At 43.6% G+C, this 18,281-nt stretch overlaps 1 protein-coding gene across 4 annotated transcripts in view; it reads right to left on the bottom strand.

Annotated features, from left to right (window-relative positions):
* CC2D2A (coiled-coil and C2 domain containing 2A) overlaps positions 1–18,281 on the bottom strand; it is a 137,486-nt gene that overhangs the window by 81,260 nt on the left and 37,945 nt on the right. For all 4 annotated transcript variants that reach the window (XM_032399981.1, XM_032399987.1, XM_032399996.1 and 1 more), the window contains 5 exons: positions 17,600–17,770; positions 12,591–12,753; positions 7,941–8,077; positions 7,189–7,320; positions 273–482 (listed from right to left, as the gene is read on the bottom strand). In XM_032399981.1, coding sequence (XP_032255872.1) covers positions 273–482; positions 7,189–7,320; positions 7,941–8,077; positions 12,591–12,753; positions 17,600–17,770 — 813 coding nt within the window. The remainder of the gene's footprint in view (positions 1–272; positions 483–7,188; positions 7,321–7,940; positions 8,078–12,590; positions 12,754–17,599; positions 17,771–18,281) is intronic.

The following is an 18,281-nucleotide window of genomic DNA, read 5'->3' as shown; positions in this document are numbered from 1 at the left end:
CCATTAAATGCCTGCTCCCTGGGAGGTGAGATGACTTGCACCATTTGCACAAACCTTTCTCTTCAAGCCAAGCATGTGCCACTGAATTTGCACACATGAAATGTGCATTGTCATAGCCTTCTGTTTGCTTGCAAGGAGAACAGTCTATCACACATTGTAGGCTGAGGGGCATGTGTAAGAGGTGCACGAACACTTGTTGCAGGCTGGTGTTTTTGTTGCTTGGGCTCATCAGAAGAACCAACCCCGTCAACAGTAAGAATGGAAGACTGTACCTTATCCGTAAGGAATTTTGCCTTGTTTCTCTGCTGTCTTGCAAGGTGCTGGTCATATAATTGGGCCAGCTTGGCTGCCAAAACATGCTCTCGGCTAAAACAGGGATGATGAGTGAAGATTAACCCTGAAATATCAATGTCCAGTTGGAAATTTCCAGAGGGGTCTCCAGATCCAATCATGTGCTGACTTCTGTGGACATATTTTACTGCCTGTTAAAGGGAGCAGAGTATGGGGGAACCCCAGTTAAAGCACTCACTGGATAATGATGATCTAGGGTGGAATCAGACAACAGCCAGATGCACCAGGACCCACAAGTAGGAATATATGAGTTTATTTCTTTTTAGCCATTCCATTTCATATTTCCCACCTCCCCCCCAGATCAGTAGAGTATTAATGTATATTTAGGACTTATGATTTCCTGTAGGACTTCAACACAGTGTATCTTTATTTATTTTAATAAAATAACATGTTTTCTCCTATAAAATAACATTCAGTCTGTCTTTGATGAGAAGACCAACAGATTTTTTGCTTAAAAAAAATATCCTTTTAAAACCGGGATGTGTTTACAAATGGTAGGCTTGAATAGGAATGGATTGACTCTATCTCAGTACCTTCCAGAATATGCTGAGTTGAGTCTCCATTTGCATTTAAAGGGAGGGAAGACCACCCCTGCTGGGATCATATTCCACTGATATTTCATGTCTAATAAAAGCCCTAGTTCTGATCATTAATATCCTTACACTTCACAGTGCCACAATGGAGGGCATAATTTCTTTTCTCTTTCATTCAGATAAAAGGATTCAATTATAACCCACATTTGTGTTATAAGTTGTTTCGTTTTTTTTTAAAGAGAGGGTGAGCAGGGGTTGGGGTGGGCAGAGGGAGAAGGACAGAATCCCAAGCAGGCTCTACACCCAGATTCCCCACCTGGCACAGGGCTCAGTCCCACGACATTGACATCATGACCTGAGCCAAAATCAAGGGTTGGATGCATAACTGACTGAGCCATCCAGGTGCCCCCGTGTTAGAAGTTTTTCATCTGCATGTGACCACTATGTGTCTTATGATCACCCAGACTGCTGAGATTAATTAAAAAATTTCCACCTCACAAAGACATATACAACTAAACATCATTCTACAAACTTAATCGAAAATTCCTCTCTAATTGTTTTGCTCCTGCTGGTTCTTGCTTTGCCTTTCCTCTTGCCATGGGGTTCCAAAGTTATGAGGTCACTCAGGGTGTGGCTCTCAGGTTCTGTCTGGTACTCTTCTTGGTATGAGTAAGTAATGTGGGCAGCATGGTCCAATTTACCTGAAATGTTACCCAGGACACCTGTACTTCATTTCTCCTTCCCCAAATCTGCATTAGCCCATGGTCAAATGATTGCTGGTGGTCTCTGCCTTAGGCTCAGGTCAACAACGTAAAAAAAAGTTTCCAGGACCCTTGTAGTCACTGGGCTAGACTGCTCAAGAGAGCCCAACTCTCTTCCTATTAAGGAGAAAGACTCCCAGTTCCTTGTCTTTCTTTTTGTTATATTTATGTTATATAATTATTTATTATATATATTTATTTTCTTTAACTATATACTGAGAACGACCATGAAAATAGCGGAAATAATTTCTTCTAAGAATAAATGATATTTATAGAACATATTATTTTAATCTTGAAATTGATTTGATTCTTCATTTTCAATTGAAAACCAAAACCCAAGACTATCAGAGGTGATGCAAATGGATTATCTGCTGATGTTCTCGGTGTGTGTGGAGATGCATGACAATGGAGAAAGAAACTTAAAAGCTGTAGAAGGGCGCCTGGGTGGCTCAGTCGGTTGAGCCACACTTGGTTTTGGCTCAGGTCATGATCTTGGGATCTTGGGATTGAGCCCCCTGTTGGGCTCTGCGCTTAGCAGGGAGTCTGCTTCTCTCTCTTCTCTCTCCTTCTCCTTCTGCCCCTCCTCCTGCTCACACGCTCTCTCTCTAAAATAAATAAATAAATCTTTAAAAAAAATAAAATAAAAAATAAAAGTTGTATAGAAAAAGAATAATCATTGGTGGGATTAAAATACAAGTCTCTATATTTGCTCTGGGAAAATAATAGGAACAGAGTCTGAATCCAGTCCAGAGCCTGCCGTAGATTCTGTGGCTGTTGTTCTGGTCCTCTCTGGAAGCTTTCTCATTCTTGGAAGCTTTCTCATCCCCATCTTCTGGGCATGAGGTGGCGGTCACATGTCCTACTTACAACTGACCAGTTTGTCCTTGCTATTGATAAATGTGAATCTTGGAAGAAAAGAGAGAATCCTTTCCTCTGGAGTTGTTAAGCTTAGATTATCAAAGGTCATATCTCCTAACACATGGAGAATTCTGGTCTGTCTGCAATTGGAGGGAATGAAGCTAGTCAACATTCAAGGAGAACCAGAGAAAAGAGAGGTAGAGACAGCCCCCGAGGTCCTGGTTCCCAAAGTCCCTCCTTCATTTTTATGATTTATCTCCAGATCCTTCCCAGTTTTATGGGCCACCAAATTCTCTCTTTACTTAAGCTGGTTTGCTTTAGTTTTTATCATTTGCAACCCAAAGAGTGTTGGTGAATGCAGTGCTTAGAACACAGTAGGTGACCAATGCTCTGGGAAACATTGATGAGAATGGTGGAGAGGGAAGTGGTAATCCTACCAAGTGGTAATTGACGAGGAGGTTGGAATCATGGTAAATTCCTCAAAATGGTAAGCAGTTTTGCTTCTACACTTATGCCCTTCAGGAATGTCTTGCCGACTTCTAATCACAGAATCTTTCATTTTTTTAAAAAATGTAAACTCTGTGCCCAACGTGGGGCTCAATCTCATCTCAATCCCTGAGATCAAGAGTCACATGCTCTACCGACTGAGCCAGCCAGGCTCCCCCTGACGGAATCGGTAACACTTGACATTTCTGCCTACCTAAGTACAGTCTAAGGCCATGTTTGAATATTGCTACCTCTATATTCTCTGAATTTAGGACAACTGAGAATATAGCGGACTTTCAGTTAAGGATGGGAAGAATAAAAATAAAAGAAGGAGGGAAGGAGGGAAGGAAGGTAAGATGGAAGGAAGGAAGGAATGAAGGAAGGCAGGGAGGGAGGGAAAGAAGAAGGGAGGGAGGAGGGAGGCTGTTGGGATTGCTTTCAATAACCCTAACCCTACTTTGTCATCAGGATTAAGCGAACTGCATTTTATATTGTTTATGTCTGACGTGCAATGTCCCCTTGGCATTTTTATTTTTTTAAGTTTTGGAATAGTTCCTTCTTAAGAGGTATTCAATTGCATTCTTTCTCATTTGAGGTTTAACTTTGTTCTTTGCGCGATATTGACGCTCTTTTTATATTTCTCTATTTTTAATTGTCTCTCACAAAGGTCTTAATTTAGGAAGAGTAGAATATTCCATTTTTGAAAATTACTAATGGGGGATGGAGGATGGGTTTGGTCAGTCCTGCTGGGTTAGTTCGAGCCTGAGAGCTCTGAGGCATAAATTCACCATTAATGGCCCAGGGAATTGCCAAATCCCGATCCAGCACACGGACTTGGTTTTCCATCACTGGGATGCCAGGGTTAAGCCAGAGCCCAGGAAAGCCGCTATTCTGCAGGAGAGACAGCTGAGGAGAGGAATAAGGAGGGAGTCTCTTCTAGAGACATTCAGCTCAGCTGAATCATTTAAATAACATTCAATTTGTACTTTGATTGAGGTGTCCCTATGTGCCAGCCTCCTGCCCAGTGCTAGGGTTAAAAGAAGAAGAAAACCTCATCCTTGCCTTGAGTCACTTTCAGGCTAGTGGGGGAGGGAGCGAGGAGATGCATTAATAAACTATCGGTGAAGCCCTCTCGCCCGTTCATCTCCTTCTGTGCTCCTTCATCGTGTCAAACCTCCCAGATGGAAGGTATGTTTGGACATAAGACTAAAAATATAGGCCATATGCATTTAACATTTTTTTCTTAAAGGCAAGCCTGTTACATGGAACAGTGGAAAAAACATGGGTTTTGACATTGCACAGATCTGAATAAATGTAGGAAAAGGTAAAAGTTGGTAAAAAAATAAAATTGTGAAAATATTAATCTAGAAAGAGATGTATTATGTTTTGAATCACTGGAAGGTTCCACAACCACATTTCCCCCAAAAGACTGAGGTATACAAGTCCACAGTGAATGTAACAGGTAATGTGTAATGGGGGAACACACAGGGGGAATAATATTCCCTCCCTCTAATTTAAACCCTTCTGCAGCCTTCCCATGCACTCTAACATATCCTTTGCTCTTTGCTATGTCCAAAGCCTGACCCTCTAAGAAATGACCTTGGGAGTCTCCAGTCCCTTTGGTTTTCTCCCTTCTCTAACTTCTTTTGCTCTGTGATGCTGGACGACCAGCCCCTCCGAGGGGGACATTCTCCTTATCTCCTTCCCCATTTCTGCACACAAGATGGGAAGATCTCCCCTCTCACAGGTATTGGGAGGAAACCACCCTGCTTCTCTTCCCATGCCCCATACTCATGGCTCTTTCCCCAGAGAGAAGGAAGAACATGACTAGAGAGCCAGCTGGAGCCTGAGAGCCATTGGTCCGGGTTCTTTGCTGCCCCTTCTTAGCTCTCTCCCGAGAGCCTGCTTACTGGCCCCGTGTGTTCTCCTCGGCAGTCCCCATGGTGAACTCACCAGGGCTGTGTCTAGACAGGAGTGGAATTCATGGGAGATGGAGCAGGAAGCCCATCTGGTCTTGGGTTCCAGTGGCCTTCTGCTGTCCAGTTCTACCCTGTGTGCGACTGATCTCTTCATCCCTCTCTGACCCCTGTGCATTTCTCAACTAGCTCACAACCTCTGAAGCAGACAGATAAGATTAATTGGCTCCCTTAATACCCAACTCAACATAGTACTTACTCTTCTGTTTTCTCACTGTTACCCATAATTTAGTGCCTCATTATATCAGTGTTTCCTGCTGAAACGGAGGGAAGGTGAAGGGGGACTGATGTATTACTGGATATGTGCACAAGGGGATGACTGTCTTGGTCACTAATTAAATCACGTATCTGTCATGTAAACAAATAGATGACAAATCCCTCATGGACTGTGACTTGGGTTGATGCTTGTTTTGTGATCATCTACTCCCATGATCACATTTCTGCACAAAGTAGCCACTCATTAATACTTGTCTATAGTAACAACAAATTTCATAGACATTCACAATTTTAAAAAAGGGCATACAGTTACATCATCTGAATACAATGATCCTCTGAGGTAGAGAAGATTATTATTATTCCTATTTTTCAACTAAGAAAATGGGCACACAACAGACACATGAAAAAGTGCTCAACATCGCTTGGCATCTGGGAAATCCAAATCAAAACCTCAATGAGATACCACCTCATACCAGTCAGAATGGCTAAAATTAACAAGTCAGGAAATGACATATGTTGGCGGGGATGCGGAGAAATGGGAACCCTCCTACACTGTTGGTGGGAATGCAAGCTGGTGCGGCCACTCTGGAAAACAGTATGGAGGTTCCTCAAAAAGTTGAAAATAGAGCTACCATACTATCCAGCAATTGCACTACTGGGTATTTACCCCAAAGATACAAAAGTAGGGATCCGAAAGGGTACGTGCACCCCGATGTTTATAGCAGCAATGTCCACAATAGCCAAACTGTGGAAAGAGCCAAGATGTCCATCGACAGATGAATGGATAAAGAAGATGTGGTATATATATACAATGGAATATTATGCAGCCATCAAAAGGAATGAGATCTTGCCATTTGCAACGACGTGGATGGAACTGGAGGGTATTATGCTGAGCGAAATAAGTCAAACAGAGAAAGACATGTATCATATGACCTCACTGATATGAAGAATTCTTAATCTCAGGAAACAAACTGAGGGTTGCTGGAGTGGGGGGTGGGGTGGGAGGGATGGGGTGACTGGGTAATAGACACTGGGGAGGGTATGTGCTCTGGTAAGCGCTGTGAATTGTGCAAGACTGTTGAATCTCAGATCTGTACCTCTGAAACAAATAATGCAATATATGTTAAGAAAAAAAAAAAGAAGAATGTAGCAGGAGGGGAAGAATGAAGGGGGGGAAATCGGAGGGGTAGACAAACCATGAGAGACGATGGACTCTGAAAAACAAACTGAGGGTTCTAGAGGGGAGGGGAGTGGGAGGATGGGTTAGCCTGGTGATGGGTATTGAGGAGGGCACGTTCTGCATGGAGCACTGGGTGTTATGTACAAACAATGAATCATGGAACACTACATCTAAAACTAATGATGTAATGTATGGGGATTAACATAACAATAAAAAAATTAAAAAAAAAAAGGATTTGCAAGGATAGAAAACCTCCAGTTGGGGGAGCCTGGGTGGCTCTGTCAGTTAGGCAGCCGACTCTTGATTTTGGCTCAGGTCATGATCTCAGGGCTGTAGGATCGAGCCCCCTCAGCCTCCACGCTCAGTGGGGAGTCTGTTTGAACTTCTCTCTCTCTCCCTTTCTCTCTGCCCCTCCCCCTGCTGGTACTCTCTCTCAAAATAAATAAATAAATCTTTAAGAAAAAAGAGAAAAATCTCCAGTTATATAATAAAGAGACAATGAGTGGGAAATAATCTTGCAGCATCTGTGAAAACGCAGAGAACAAAGAAGAAAAATAAGGCCAGCTAACTTGGATATGCAAATAAAGTCACTGACTTAGCCATTCCTACCTGGGAACGAGGCCTTCTTTAAGAAAGGATTAGGTGAGCATAGCCGACTCGCTCTTATATAATACACCTGCTGTTTGTTCTTTATGTGTAAGGTAGTGAACTTAAAAAAAACCAACAACAACCAAAGTAGAATGTTATGAATTTAGTACCCCAAGCTATTCAAAGAGCAAAGCACTTCCAAGCACCTTCATGCATTAAAAATGGGGAGGTGGGCTTACCTTTTTATACAGTGTTTCAAGTTCTGCCTTAATGTCTTGCTCCTGTGTCAGCACTGGTGGTCTCGAAGGAAACCCCTTGGTGGGGTTTGGCAGTGCTAGGATTTTCCCGTCATCTCCAAACCACTTTCTTCCCTGCAGATCAAGCAGAGGGAAGAACACCATTTTCTTGTAACTGGATAGAAAATGGTTTACAAAATAAACAACATCTGCAAGAAAACTCTGGCTGGACACACACATCTCATGCGCCTTCCCTTGTCCCGACAGATCTTTCAAAGCCTCATTTCCATTAGCAACTGAGTCTTCACTAACGCCCCCACAATGAATTTAAGTTATAGTCCTCACTCCCCTCCAAAAAAAGCATAACAAAAAGCTTACAGAGTGCTTAAAAAAGTGTATTTTCTATTCATTAAAAATTAGGGAAAAAAAACGATAGGAGAAATACAACTGAGAACATTCTATCTGTGGACAGTTAAGCATTTCCGTGAATTGTGAAAAGTCCCCAACATCTGACTCAGCAGGAGAATCCCAAGCCCAGCCAGCAGAAGATGGCCTTTGAGCAGGGGAGGGGGTATGTGGTTTGAGATCACCAAACATACTGAGAGACAAATTAAAAAAAAAAAAAAAAAAATTGAACCACTGTCTGTAGACAGGAGGAAATGAGCCTGCGGGTGTGCTGACTGCCCGGGACAGGAAGCAGCAGCTCTGACCCAGAGATGCCCAGGGGCTACCGGGGGACGGGGCTGCGTGCTTACGGGCTCCTGCGTCAGCAGCCTGTTCTCCATGATGTTCTGACAGGCACGGGGCACCTCAGGTCTTGCCCCAGCATAAAGGCCTTCGTCTTCCAGAAATCGGGGCTGCACATTCTCGGGAAGCTTTTTATACGTAGGCACTAGGTAGTACATAAATAAATACAAGCAACATTAGTGCCAACCTACACATTTCAAACTGCAATGTGCTGAACCAAAACAACCACTGGAAATTTCATTTGTATTCCTGGATGCTGCAAAGGCCCCCATCTTAATTTCCAGAAGCAGAACCGAGGACCAGAGGAATGTGTTCACCTGCATTATCACGTTGTAGAACCATGACAGGACTCCGCACCTCGCTCACCAGTGTGGCCCACTGTGGGGAGGGCGGTATTCACATCAGAGGGCCTGCTGGGCGGCTCGCTCGCTGGCCGAACGAAGCTGGGCCTGGCACTGCTTGGAACACTTTCCTTCTGTACAAAAAGGATGATGATATCTACTCACTGGGTTCTTGGGAGAATTAAATGAGGTAAAGTATGAGGTAATGCTTTGTAAGTTAAAAAGTTAAAAAGAGGATAAAAGAGATAGAGCAGGGAGGGAGGCTTTTCTCAGGAGGCCTTGCGTTTACACCAACTCGTGAAGGTCGAGAGGGAAGGACCCCGGGATGGGGGACCCCCGAGGGCATGGAGTGGGGTTACACTGGGCACTGCGGGGTGGTGAGCAGGGGCAGGGCGGAGGGAGGGCCCTGCAGGTCACCAGCAGCTTGGGCTTTGGTCAGGCGGATGGGCCCCTGAAGGCTCTACCTGGGGAGTGACCGAGCGGATTTTCAGTTCTGGAAAGATCCCTGGGCCTGCTTGGGCAGAGCAGGCCAGAGGAGAAAATAAGAGAAGAAGCCAGGGGAACTGTGAGTGTCTGGAGGTAATCTGGGAGTTAATAAGGAAAGGTGGAGAGTCTCTTTTGTTTCTAATGATCTCACTCTAAACCTTGCCAAATCCCCGAATCTGCTAATTTTCCTGTGTGGCCATTTGGACACTTTGCTTCCCAAACTCACCCACACAAAACAACTAATACCAGCATTCTTGGAAAAATGGACCTCGGAGTCTGGAGACAACATGCGGCCAACCTGAGCAAACATGGGGGTCTGCTCCCCACCCCTCCACTCACATGGCTAGGTAGCAGGCACTAATCCAGCCGTCCTCGAAGGTTTTCATGGAAACGTTTTTGAGCACTCACTCACTCTACGTGTTTACTGGTTGTGGACACACTATTGTACACGCACAGTTAAATCAGGAAAGGACGAGATTAAAAATACGCGCCAATAGAAGACTTGAGGTTTGCTTCCTGCGTCCCCGGGGCGAACACACTCTGCTTTGGCAACCACTCTCCAAGCAGCGACAAGAACAGCACCGGTAACAGAAACATTATTACTCTCGATCCCCTGCTGTGTGCTGGTCAACACACAGGCGCTTCGCTCAGGCTATTTGCTCAGTGCTCAAGGGAAGAAACGCCCAGAGTCATGATGGTGTAGGATTGTTTCATTTCCTCCGTTTTCAGGCGAGGCACCGAGAATGGAGGAGCTTGCTCAAGGTCATACCTCGGGGAGGAGGAGCTGGGGCAGTGTGGCTCCCCAGCTCCTGTTTCCTAGGCCAGGGGTTGCCTCCCCTCTGGACCAGAGCGAGGTGGGGAGATGGACCAGTGCTTGGATTCCTCACTCAGAGCAGGTGCCGGGTGCAGCGGGGGCTCCTGAAGCCTCTTCCACGCACTCCCCTCCCACCTCAGCCCCCAGTCTGAGCCAGCCCCTGGGGTCTAACCTCCACTCCCAGCCCAGGGGGCTCCAGGGACAGACCTGACAGTGAGACCTCTGAGCACAAACACAAGGTGACGGCGCTCCTCCTTGGCCAAGGCTGCGGCCGATGCATTTCTCCAAACCCCCAAGGAGCATCAGGACGCATTGTGTGGTGTGTGGCCTCGCAGCTGGCCTCCCAGGTCAGAAACCTGCCTCCTTCCCGTCACCAGCTTTGTGGTGCTGGACTAGTTCCCTAACTTCTCTGGGCTTCTGCTTTTTCATCTGTAAAATGGGCATGAGAAAGAACACTTGTCCAGCCCTGGTGTGGGGCTAGGTGAGTTGATACACATCAAGTGCTTAGAAAGGAACCTGGCAGCGTCCGCAATAGCCAAACTGTGGAAAGAGCCGAGATGCCCTTCAACAGATGAATGGATAAAGAAGATGTGGTCCATATATACAATGGAATATTACTCAGCCATCAGAAAGGATGAATACCCAACTTTTACATCAACATGGATGGGACTGGAGGAGATTATGCTAAGTGAAGTAAGTCAAGCAGAGAAAATCAATTATCATATGGTTTCACTTATTTGTGGAACATAAGGAATAGCATGGAGGACATTAGGAGAAGGAAGGGAAAAATGAAAGGGGGGGAATCAGAGGGAGAGATGAAGCATGAGAGACTATGGACTCTGAGAAACAAACTGAGGGTGTTAGAAGGGAGAGGGGTGGGGGGATGGGTTAGCCCGGTGATGGGTATTAAGGAGGGCACGTACTGCATGGAGCCCTGGGTGTTATACGAAAACAATGGATCGTGGATCACCACATCAAAAACCAATGATGTATTGTATGGTGACTAACATAACATAATAAAATTAAAAAAAAAAAAAAAAGGAACCTGGCGGAGGAAGGGTATGGAATGCGTTCCCTGTCATTGTTATGGTGAAGCTGTAACCTTTGGGTGCCTTTCCCAGCTACCTACTTTAAAAGGAAACCTGAGATGTCCAAGAAATCCCAATACTTTGAACCATATATGATTCAAAATGATCTATCAAAAAGGAAGAATAATTTATTCTTGGCTTGGCATTTAATTGGAACTCAGAACATGACAAATGAAAAGAAATCCAACCCCCACGTAAGGTGAGTGCAGCCCCCCTTCCCAGCCTGCGGGGCTCTCCTGGGGACTCCCATTTTAAGCGTGAACTACCAGCTAACTAACTGGGGAGGTCCTTCAGGCACTCTCTGGAGGAAAGAAAATTCCAGGGGAAAAAAGAGCAAAGGGAAACCCAGGGCAGAAACGAAGCAAGGGGCAGTCACTAGGAGTTAATCTGCTTTAATACCCTGGCCATTGCCCCCTGAGGAACCTCAGCCAACCTGCTTTGTACCTCCCTCAGAATCTCTGAAGTGATCATATCTTTTTGCACGCTACTGAGATGCCTGGCGGCTGGGGGCTCCTCGATAGTCTCAGGATGGTGCTGGCAGACAGGGGAACCAGCCCTGTGAGTAGACAGTTGGGACTTTCAGCCACTGCTGTCCTCCACCCCCACCTCCAGGAGAAGAGAGGGACTAGAGAGTTCATTAATCACCAATGGCAATGACTTGGTCGCTCATGTTGACATAAGAAGCCTCCATAAAAATCTTAGCTGAGGGATTTGGAGAGCCTCCTGGTCAATGAACACATGGAGTGCTGGGAGGGTGGGGGCCCTGGAGAGGGGATGGAAGCTCCGCACCCCTTCTCACATGCTTTGCCCTACGAATCTCTTCATCTGTGTGCTCTCTCATATCCTTTTTTTTTTTTTTAAGATTTTATTTATTTATTTGAGAGCAAGAGAGAGTGAGAGAACACAAGCAGGGGGAATGGCAGGCAGAGGGAGAGGGAGAAGCAAACTCCCCTCTGAGCAACATGGGGCTCAATCCCAGGGCCCTGGGATTATGACCTGAGCTGAAGGCAGACGCTTAACCCCAGGCGCCCCCATATCCTTTATTATATGATAAACCAGTTAAATATAAGTGTTTCTCTGATTACTATGTGCTGTTAGAACAAATTATCGAACCTGAGGAGGGTGGTCATGGAACCCCCAATTTGTGGCAAAATCGAATAGAAGTATGCATAACCTGGGGACCCACTACTTGTGATTGCTGTCTAAATAGAGGGTAGTCTTGTGGGATGGAGCCCTTAACTTGTGGGGTCTGTGCTGACTCCAGGTATAAGTGTCAGATCTGAATTGTAGGATATCCAGCTTATGTTGGAGAATTGGTTGGTGTGGGGAAAAACCCCCACACATCTGGTCACAGAAGTGTTCTAGCAGGGTTGAGAGTGAGTAGAGGATGAAACAGAGAGATTTTCCTTCTCACAGCCTGAATCTCAGAGTCTCTCAGGTTCTCTGCCCCCAGAACTTGTCGCCAATTTGATGAGGGGACCCCCCACAACATCCAGGTGTTCCTTTTGCTATTCTATTAGTGAGCGTTTTTCAATGGGCACTTTCTCATGTTCTTTGTTGTTTTTTAATCTGAAGATATTTCTTTTTTTTTTTTTTTAAAGATTTTATTTATTTATTTGAGAGAGAGAGAATGAGAGAGAGCACATGAGAGTGGGGAGGGTCAGAGGGAGAAGCAGACTCCCTGCCGAGCAGGGAGCCCGATGCGGGACTCGATCCCGGGACTCCAGGATCATGACCTGAGCCAAAGGCAGTCGCTTAACCAACTGAGCCACCCAGGCGCCCCTAATCTGAAGATATTTCTTGATGACTAACTCAGATTAGAAACTGGGATCTGCCATGGACATTGGACATCCTCAGACACCAGCTATATGTCTCATAAAGGAAAACGAAGATGCCCAAGCTGAGCAGAAAGGCAAAAAGAGCAAGTACCTGTCAGCCTACTGGGTACGAACAGGAGTTCTTTTTCCATCTGCAGTCGAACATGGACGCTTTCATAATCTGCAGGTCTGACTACCACAAAATCCTCAGCTGCGTGGTCTAAGCCCAGTAGAAAATCCTCGTCATCCTTAGCACTAAGCAGCTCTTCCTCATCCTGCATCACATTAAACAGTAAGAAAAATCACGCCACGATTATGAGTCTGCTTAGAAAAACAATGGCATTAAACTCACTAGACAACTTACAAGACAGTGCTCTTTTCCTTTTATCTTTTTTTAAACGAAAGCATAAAACTCGATAGCCTTTCATGTTCCCCAAGCAGGTTTTCTTTGTTTTTCACTCTTCGACATGTTCGGAAAATCTCAAAATCAGAATGGGCTGAAGTCAGAAGAGATGTGCTGGGCAAAGCAGTCGAAATCTCAACTCTGGCCTCCTTTGAGGGTGTGTATTCTTCCACATTTACTTCACGTCCTCGGGCTCAGAAGTTACATGGTATGTTAACCTTCCCCCCGGCACCAACCCCAGGGCAAGACGCTGTAAGCAGCGTCCACACTCTGCTCAGTGTCCACACATGCAGCCCAGCTCCACCCACATTGCTGGCGGGACTTTGGGGAACTTACCTGCCGTCCTCATCCTTGGTTTTCTCCACTGTAAGATGTGGATATTAACAGAGCTTACTTACCTCTTAAGCTTTTGTGAGGATAGAATTAACAGACGCACATAAAAATCCCAAGCACTGGGTCTGTCATCACAAATACTAGCTGCGGCATGTTAATTTTGTTTGAATATTTTCCGACCTTTTACTCCTTTTCTTTCTTCTTCTTCTCTGTCTCCTCCTTACTTTTCTCCTTCTTCTCTTTCTCCTCCTCCTCCTTTTTTTTTTTTTTTAATTAAAGCCTGGTGCCCATTTATGAGCAACAACCTTTAACATCCTGTGGAGATTTGCCCAGGTGGTAGCCTCGCTACCTGCCTCTTCATATTTCCTCCCAAATAAATCAAACAATGAGAAGGGGAAGTAAATCTACATGGTAACCAAGCTCCCAGGACAACTTGAAGACACAGAATGCCAAAAACTTCAAAAAAGTAAAAAAGAGAAAAGTGCCCTAATTTCAGTGTGTGATTTTTTTCTCGCTTGTGCCCCCTTTTGGCTTTGTGGTGAGCAGAGACAGACGGAGAAAAACTGCGGAGAAGACAGACTAGGAGGGCTACACAGGATCTAAAACCTCTGCCAGAAAGACTAAATCCACTTTGAGTAGAGGGAAGGGAAAAATGAAGGGGGTGGAAATCGGAGGGAGAGATGAACCATAAGAGACTGCGGACTCTGAGAAACAAACTGAGGGTTCTAGAGGTGGGGGGATGGGTTAGCCCGGTGATGGGTATTAAGGAGGGCACGTACTGCATGGAGCACTGGGTGTTATACAAAAACAATGAATCGTGGAACACTACATCAAAAAGTAATTATGTAATGTATGGTGATTAACATAACATAATAAAATAAAATTAAAAAAATAAAAATAAAAATACTGAAAAAGGGTCTGAGCAGACAAGGGCATGGAGTACAGGGAAGGGGCTTCACAGTAGGGCATGATTTATTTCAAAGGGCGGTTTTAAGAACACAGAGCTTCTGGGGAGAAACATGCAAAAGGGAGGAGAGGTGGCTTGTGGAGACATGTCACGTCTCATGTCATGATTTCAGAAGTCTACAGATTTGTTGAGAGCCCTGCCTTCCAAAAGCGGGCCCTGGTTCTCCCCCCTTTCTGTGGGGGCCGGACTTAGTTAATTGCTCCTAATGAGCAGGATATGAGTGCAGGTATGTAGCTTCTGACTCAAGGTCAGGAAAGGCACCGTGGCTTCCTCTTTGCTTTCTCTTGGATCTTTTGCTTTAGGGGAAATCAGCTGTCATGGCACGAGGGTGCTCAAGCAGCTTGGAGGTCTCCTGACAACACCCAGCACCTGCGGGGCAGGAGAGTAAGCCACCTTGGAAGCAAACCCTCCCCACCCAATCAAGCTTTCAACTGATTGCATTCTTGGCCTCCTTGTCTGTAACCTCACGAGACCTCCAGAGTGAGAACAAGCTGAATATTGATTTGTAAAACAGTTACTATGGAATAAGCTGAAGTACTCCCAAGCTTCCATAAACCTAGGTAAAAAATTACATTTTGATTTTGTTGCTTGTGCTTAGGTGTCATATCCAAAAACTCATTACCAGGACCCATGTCAAGGAGCTTTTTTTCCTATGTTCCCTGCCACCACCCCCCCCCAGGAGTTTCATGGTTTCAGGTCTTACATTTAAGCCTTTAATCCATTTGATTTAGTTTTTTGTGAGTGGTGTAAGATAGGGGTCCACTTTCATTCTTTCACATGTGAATATCCAGTTATCCCAGCACCATTTATTGAAGAGACTGTCTTTTCTCCATTGAGTATTCTTGGCTCCCTTGTCAAATATTAGTTGACCATATGTGCTTGGGTTTATTTCTGGGCTCTTGATTCTGTTCCACTGGCCTGTTTGTCTGTTTTTATGCTGTTTTGATGACTGCAACTTTATAGTATAGCTTGAAATCAAAGTGTGATGCCTCCTGCTTTGTTCTTCTCAGGATTACTTTGGCTTTTGGGGTCTCTTGTGGTTCCACATAAATTTTAGGAGTGTTTTTTTTTCTACTTCTGTAAAGAGTATCATTGAAATCTTTACAGAGATTGCATGGAATCTACAGATGGCTTTTGGCAGTATTGACATTTTAATAATATTAATTCTTCGATCCATGAACATGGGATAACTTTACATGTATTTGTGTCTTCTTTGACTTCTTTCATCAGTGTCTTAGCACTTTTCAGAGTACAGGTCTTTCACCTCCTTATTTAAATTTATTCCTAAGTATTTTATTGTTTTTGATACTATTGTAAACGGGATCAATTACTTTATTCCATTCTCAGAAAATTTGTTGTAATTGTAAAGAAATGCTACTGATTTTTGTTTTTGTTTTGTTTTTAAAGATTTTACTTATTTATTTGAGAGAGAGAGAGCATGGGCTGGGGAGAGCAAAAAGGAGAAGCAGACTCCCTGCTGAGCAGGGAGCCCAATGTGGGGCTTGATCCCAGGACCCTGGGATCATGACCTGAGCCTAAGGCAGACACTTAACCAACTAAGCCATCTAGGCCACACCTAGGTACTCCACACTACTGACTTTTGTATGTTAATTTTGTATGCTGCAACTTTACTGAATTCATTGATTAGATCTAACAATTTTTTGGTTGAGTCCCTAGGATTATTTCTACATAAAATCAAAGCATCTGTAAATAGAGACAATTTTATTTTTTCCAATTCAGATACTTTTAATTTCTTTTTCTTGCCTGATTGCTCTGGCTAAGTCTTCTAGTATTATGTTGAAATAGGAGTGGTGAGAGTGAGCACCATTGTCTTGCTCCTGATTTTAGAGGAAAAGCTTTCAACCTTTCATCATTGAGTATATTAGCTGTGGTTTTGTCATAGATGGTCTTTATTATGTTGAGGTACATTCCTTCTATGCCTAATTTAAGAGTTTTTATCATGAATAGATATTGAATTTTGTCAAATGTGTTTTCTGTATCTATTAGAATTTCTTTCCTTTTTAAAAATTAAAAAAATTATTTATTTAAAATTGTTTCAGTTTTATTGAGATATAATTGACATATCCAAATCTTTTTTTTTTTTTTAAAGTAAACTCTGTACCCAACGTGGGGCTCAAACTCACAACTCTGAGATCAAGAGTTGCATGTTCTACTGACTGAGAAGCCAGGCTCCCTGAATTTCTTTCCTTTTTAATGCTGAGTAATTTTCCATTGTATGTATACACCATATTTTGTTTATCCATTCATCTGCTGATGGATACTTGGGTTGCTTTTACCTTTTGGCTATTGAGAACACTTCTCTCAGTGTTAAGTGTACAAGTCTCTGTTTGAGTGCACAAGTCTCTGTTTGAGTGCCTGCTTTCTATTCTTTTGCATATATACCCAGAAATGGAGTTGCTAGAACATAGTAATTCCATGTTTGAATTTTTGAGGAATGACCAGACTGTTTTCATAGCAGCTGCACCATTTTATGTTGCCATCAGCAATGCACAAGGGTCTAATTTCTCTACATCCTTGCCAGCCCTTTTTTCTTTTTTTTTCTTTTTTCTTTCTTTCTTTCTTTCTTTCTTTTTCTTTCTTTCTTAACAATAGCCATTCTAATTTGTGTAAAATGGTATCTCATTGTGGTTCTCTACATCCTTGCCAGCCCTTTTTTCTTTTTCTTTCTTTTCTTTCTTTCTTTCTTTCTTTCTTTCTTTCTTTCTTTTCTTTTCTTTTCTTTTCTTTTTCTTTCTTAACAATAGCCATTCTAATTTGTGTAAAATGGTATGTCATTGTGGTTTTGATTTGCAGTTCCCTAATGATTAGTGATATGAAGTGTATTTCATGTACTTATTGGCCATTTGTATATCTTCTTTGGAGAGATGTCTATTCAAGTCCTTTGTCCATTTTTTTAATGGGATGTTTTCTTTTGTCTCACATGTGCCATGCACAGTTAGAGTCTGAGTCATAGCTTGGGTGTGGAATGGGGCACAAAAAGCTAATCACCTGTGAGGTTGTGGGAAGAAGGAGAGCAAGGATTCATTTGCCTGGGAGAGGCCAACATTTTGCATATGAAATGAATACTAATCATTGTGTGGAGTCTAGCAAGAAAAATCTGTAAGCTGCCTTGTTCTGTTTTTTCCTTTTTCCACCAGAAATAGATAGATTTAATCAAGGTCCTTACTATCCAAATTGTGGGGTAAAATCAAAGGCTACAGAAAGTACCATGAACATAGTATTCCTATTGCTTTCAACTAAGGGATGGATGAGCTGTTGTGTGTGGTGGTGGCAGGTTTGTCCTCAGCCACTTTCCTTCTGGTGAAGATGTCATCATCATCATCATCATCATCATCACCATCATGGTCATTAACATCATCATCATCCCTCACCTCATTACCATCATAATATTAAATACCATTTTGTGTTCTTGCACAGGAGGCTCTTCTTCCTCTCCTTCCTCCTCCTCTTGGTTCATTCCATCTCTGTTTTTGGCTTTTGGTTTTTCTTCTGATTCCTCTGGTTCAGGATCAAAGTTGAAAGTGAAGAAGTTATAGGCTTCTTCGGCAGAAGGGAAGCCAGGTGGAACCTAAGGAGAAGTGCGTGCAATAGAATTTTAGATTTTATTGAGAATTGAGAAGCTGAGATAAGTGTCACACAGCTCACTGAGAGCAGCTTGATGTTAGCGGCATCAAACACATTCTAGGCATCCTGTGTATTACCTTTGTCAAAGGTACGAGATTACCTGTCACAAACTTTAACACGCGCGACAGGCAGTTGGTGGCTTCCTTGAATAAGTAATTTTAATAGTCACTTTTTTATAAACTAGCAAACATTCTCATAGGCACATAAATATATTATTTACAGCAGTAACAGCTTTTGAAAAAAATGATTAAAATACCAAAAAGTAGGGGCGCCTGGGTGGCTCAGTTGGTTAAGCGACTGCCTTCGGCTCAGGTCATGATCCTGGAGTCCCTGGATCGAGTCCCGCATCGGGCTCCCTGCTCGGCAGGGAGTCTGCTTCTCCCTCTGACCCTCCCCCCTCTCATGTGCTCTCTCTCTCTCAAATAAATAAATAAAAAAAAAAAAAAAAAAAAAAA

Source organism: Phoca vitulina, unplaced genomic scaffold, assembly GCF_004348235.1.
Source record: "Phoca vitulina isolate PV1807 unplaced genomic scaffold, GSC_HSeal_1.0 scaffold3, whole genome shotgun sequence".
NCBI lineage: Eukaryota > Metazoa > Chordata > Mammalia > Carnivora > Phocidae > Phoca > Phoca vitulina.
This window is presented reverse-complemented; position numbering and strand designations above follow the sequence as displayed.